This window comes from Xyrauchen texanus, chromosome 7, assembly GCF_025860055.1.
Source record: "Xyrauchen texanus isolate HMW12.3.18 chromosome 7, RBS_HiC_50CHRs, whole genome shotgun sequence".
NCBI lineage: Eukaryota > Metazoa > Chordata > Actinopteri > Cypriniformes > Catostomidae > Xyrauchen > Xyrauchen texanus.
Window position 1 is genome coordinate 50,375,677 of NC_068282.1, and position 5,000 is coordinate 50,380,676.

General features: G+C 39.9%; 1 protein-coding gene across 1 annotated transcript in view; it reads right to left on the reverse strand.

Moving 5' to 3' along the window:
- The window catches only part of LOC127646300 (voltage-dependent T-type calcium channel subunit alpha-1I-like), a 151,355-nt gene that overhangs the window by 106,397 nt on the left and 39,958 nt on the right, over positions 1-5,000 (reverse strand). Inside the window, exon 2 of the mRNA XM_052129828.1 lies at positions 2,995-3,106. Coding sequence (XP_051985788.1) covers positions 2,995-3,106 — 112 coding nt within the window. The remainder of the gene's footprint in view (positions 1-2,994; positions 3,107-5,000) is intronic.

Below are 5,000 nucleotides of genomic sequence, written 5' to 3' on the forward strand. Positions count from 1 at the left end.
TGGCATCATTTTTCAGACTTTGAGAATAGACATGATTCTCAGGCATCTTACGTGCAACAACTTATTTCTATCCAAAGAGCTAATTCATATACATGGACCTCCCATATATTTCTGCAAATACACCCACAGATATTGTACATAGAATTTTGTGGTCAAGTTCTGTAACCCACGAAAAAGGAGTAATCGATTACTCGTGAATTAAAACCCAACTTAAAAACAACTAGACTGACAAGAATACTGGAGGCCAAAAGTTTGGAATAATGTACAGATTTTGCTGTTTTGCAAAAATGGGTAATTTGGAAATTGGTACTTTAATTCACCAAAGTGGTATTCAACTGATGACAGAGTATATTCAGGACATTACTGATGTACTGTGCAATAGACTGACATGTCTTAATGTCAATATTAGGTCAAAAATTTCTAAAAAGAAACTGCTTTCTCTAGAAACTCATCAGTCAATCATTGTTTTGAGGAATGAAGCGATACAATACTTGAAATTGCCAAAAAACTGTAGATTTCATCCAAAGGTGTAACTACAGTCTTCAAAGACAAGATCAACTGTCTCTAACAAGGACAGAAAGAGATGTGGAAGATGTGCAACTAAACAAGAGGATAAGTACATCAGAGTCTCTAGTTTGAGATGCCTCACATGTCCTCCGCTGACGGCTTCATTGAATTCTACCCGCTCAACACCAGTTTCATGTGCAACAGTAAAGAGAAGACTCAGGAGGCCTTATGGGAAGAACTGCAAAGAAAAAAACACTTTTGAAACAGAAAAACAAAAAGAAAAGGTTTGAGTGGGCAAAGAATCACAGACATTGGACAACAGATAATTGGAAAAGAGTGTTACAGATCTTAACCCCATTGAGCTTTTGTGGGATCAAGTGCTACTGGAAGTGTGGGGTGAAAGGTCAAGTGCTACTGGAAGTGTGGGGTGAAAGGTCAAGTGCTACAGGAAGTGTGGGGTGAAAGGTCAAGTGCTACAGGAAGTGTGGGGTGAAAGGTCAAGAGCTACAGGAAGTGTGGGGTGAAAGGTCAAGTGCTACAGGAAGTGTGGGGTGAAAGGTCAAGTGCTACAGGAAGTGTGGGGTGAAAGGTCAAGAGCTACAGGAAGTGTGGGGTGAAAGGTCAAGTGCTACTGGAAATGTGGGGTGAAAGGTCAAGTGCTACTGGAAGTGTGGGGTGAAAGGTCAAGTGTTACAGGAAGTGTGGGGTGAATGGTCAAGTGCTACAGGAAGTGTGGGGTGAATGGTCAAGTGCTACAGGAAGTGTGGGGTGAATGGTCAAGTGCTACAGGAAGTGTGGGGTGAAAGGTCAAGTGCTCCAGGAAGTGTGGGGTGAAAGGTCAAGTGCTACAGGAAGTGTGGGGTGAAAGGTCACGTGCTACAGGAAGTGTGGGGTGAATGGTCAAGTGCTACAGGAAGTGTGGGGTGAAAGGTCAAGTGCTACAGGAAGTGTGGGGTGAAAGGTCACGTGCTACAGGAAGTGTGGGGTGAATGGTCAAGTGCTACAGGAAGTGTGGGGTGAAAGGTCACCATCTGGACAAACTGACCGCTAGAATAACGAGGATCTGTAAAGCTGTCGTTGCTGCACATGGAGGATTTTATGATGAAAACTCTTTGAAGTAATTTAAGAAGTTCTGAAGATCTTTTTAGTAATTTTTCATGTTATTAATGTCCCGACTGATAAATTGTGAATGACACTTTGGTGAATAAAAGTACAAAATTCTATCCATAAAAGCAAAATCTGTACATTATTCCAAACTTTTAGCCACCAGTGTACGTGAACTAAGAACGGTTGCAAAATAAGCAATATGCAATAGTAAAAATGAATAATAATAAAAAAAAAACAATAACAGTAAAAACATTTGCAATTACCCGGAGCTTAGAAAACAATGCTGACGGCATTAGTGTAATGCACATATAAAAACTATCACTATCACAAGCTTCCGAGTTTCTCGTACAGCTTCGCATTTTATTTCCCCCAATAAAAAGAGCACGTCGCCAACAAGAACCGAAGACAAATACAATATGAATTAAAATATTACAAGTATTGCCACACTCGGCCTTGATTTCAAAAGCAAAGATGGCAACGACTTAACGACACACATCCACAGCGCCCCCCAGTGGACTCAATTGTAACTGCGATATTTGGTGAGAGATTCAGAGGAAAAATACAGTGTAATTAAGTGTTGCTCATGGCAGGCAAATACACAAAAGGAACCTCAATTCACAATTATCAAGTAGTGTTTTTAATAGTCGACTAGCTGGTGCAGAGTGAGTACTCGATTAGTCGATTGCTTGTGTTGCCCAGGCATGAAAACTGCACTTAGAATTAGAGTCCTCACGAAAAATTCAATAAGACGTAGCACACGGTCATTGCGCGTAGTGTTGCACCTGACCCGGGTACGAAAATACAGCTCGAAATACATTTATTGATTGTGAGATTTGTCTCCTGCCATACATAATCTTGACCTGTAATTAAAAATATGATGTAATTAGGAGCTTAATCAGTCAGCTAATTTAAATGTAGCCCTCATGATCCTCTAGTGTAGTGTAAACGGTCCTGCTCGACCCGCTCAAAGCGGGATTCGAACCGGTGTCTCCGGCATGTGACCAGCTGGCTCTCGTTACAGTAGCACTTATATACACTCAGTGTTCATTGGGGCTCATTGGGGGTGTTAATCCTGTTAATTTACTGTGTGATCTAAACACATCTATAACACTGATACAGACCGCAGTTCATGTTTAACTAGCTGTCAGCCGTTCTGTGACGCAGCGGATCTCAAGAGAAAGAGAAGTCCCAAGAGAAAGTCGATTAAAGAATCATCTACTTCTGTCCAGTCTCATCAACACATGACAGCACACAGATCGTAAACAACTGATAAATCTAGTCTTATAAATCTACTATAAAGCTCAGACAACATCTGAGAGGAGTAACACCTGTTCTCTTCACTCGCTCACCTGTCAGTAAAGAGAATGAAGAGGAACTCACCTGCAGGATCTGACAGCGTTCAGAGGAGCAGTCGATGTTCTCACAGGGCTGGTACATCCCCAACGTCACACAGTTTAACAAGATGACCATCATACTGACACGCTCAAACCACGTGCACGACACGGTCAAGGAGAAACACAACTAGAATCGCCATTCAAACATCAGTATCATCTCTTCATGCATCAAGAATCATCTGATTGCATTTCATTTTAATCAACACATTTCAAGTCAAAAACAGTTCAATTAAAGCAATTTCTGTTATTAGTACATTGTAAGTGTTAAATATTGACATTAGTTTAGTTTTGTCAATGGTACCGTCCAATGCTGATCTTAACGAAAAGTGCTTGAGCGGCCTAATGTTGCTATAGTAACCGCCTCAGGTGAACCTTTCGTGAGTGTCAGAATATATGTGCTACCTGTATTGTTTTGATTTGTGTGTTTATATATTTATTAATGAGATAACTTTAATTGCCTTGGTGCTTCAGTTGTTGTTAAGGTTCATTCTTAATAATATTTCATGTTGCTTCAACAGCAATTAAAAATATTCATTGAACATTAATTGAAATGTCAAGTTTGGGGCTCATAACTCAAAAATCTATGTGACTTGGACTTATTTATCTTTACATTTAAGTGTTAATAACTCAAAGTATTAAGTACAAAACGGCAATATTGCTGTGCACTTGAATGAGTTTCCCAGGTCAAAGGGAACATATGGGGGCATTTAAATAGCTGTTATTAAGAATTCATAGAGGTTTTGGCTCTTTTGTAGTTTTATTTAAGTTGTTTGTTAAGGTTAAAATGGTTGTTTGGTGTGATGTCACCATTAGGGTGATCTGTGTCCCCATTGGTCAGACTGGATTCGGTTCTCAGGTGTTTATATGCATTTCTGTGGAGAAATAAGTCTATTTAATAACTGACCTAGAATCAGGTATAATCGTCTTTATTGAAGCTGTTACTGTATGACTTAAATTGAGTCCAATCAGTTCAAATTATTCAGTGGCAACAACAATATTCAAATAGCAAATCTGAGTTACGTCTACTTGCATGTCGTTACCTTAACTTAAATAGTTCAATTCAATCTATATGATCAACAAGTGAGTGCAACTCAAAGTCAAAGTCATGGGCTTTCAGTGTCCTTGAATCTGCTTTGATATTAAAACGTATTCTGCAGTTAATATCATGTAGAAAAATAATGAAAATCTGTAAACATTTGGAAAGCCCAATTCCCACTACGTGGTCGGTCCTCGTGGTGGCGCGGTTACTCACCTCAATGCGGGTGGCGGAGGACGAGTCTCAGTTGCCTCCACTTCTGAGACGTCAATCCGCGCATCTGATCACGTGACTCGTTGTGCATGACACCGCGGAGACTCACAGCATGTGGAGGCTCATGCTACTCTCCACGATCCACACACAACTCACCACACGCCCCATTGAGAGAACCACTAATCACCACCACGAGGAGGTTACCCCACGTGACTCTACCCTCCCTAGCAACTGGGACAATTTGGTTGCTAAGGAGACCTGACTGGAGTCACTCAGCACGCCCTGATAGTCAGCGCCAATACTCGCTGAGATACCCAGACCCCCTCTGATATAGTTCTTAATATTATAGTTCTAGTTACACATATTATGACTAAATGTGAGTTGATATTGATTCAGTATTATTCTTGAGAATTTGGATTAATAAATTGATTAAATTGACATAATCGAGTTTTAAATAATGCCCCTGAAAATAACATGTAGGTGGCACATATTGCCCCATACTGTACAGTTCATTTCTGACATTGTCGAAATGTAAAACTGAGGAACATGACTGAATCAAATCAAAGGCATACATAATAAATCCTAAAGGAAATAAGTCATGTTTATCTATATGTTCACCAGAACCTCACGTGGCATCAAATATTCCTCACATTAAATCACCAAAACCAAAATATGAGGAACAAAATCACGATCATACTGTATGTCTTCATGTTTTAGTAGTAGTAGACATGTTTCATGTATGA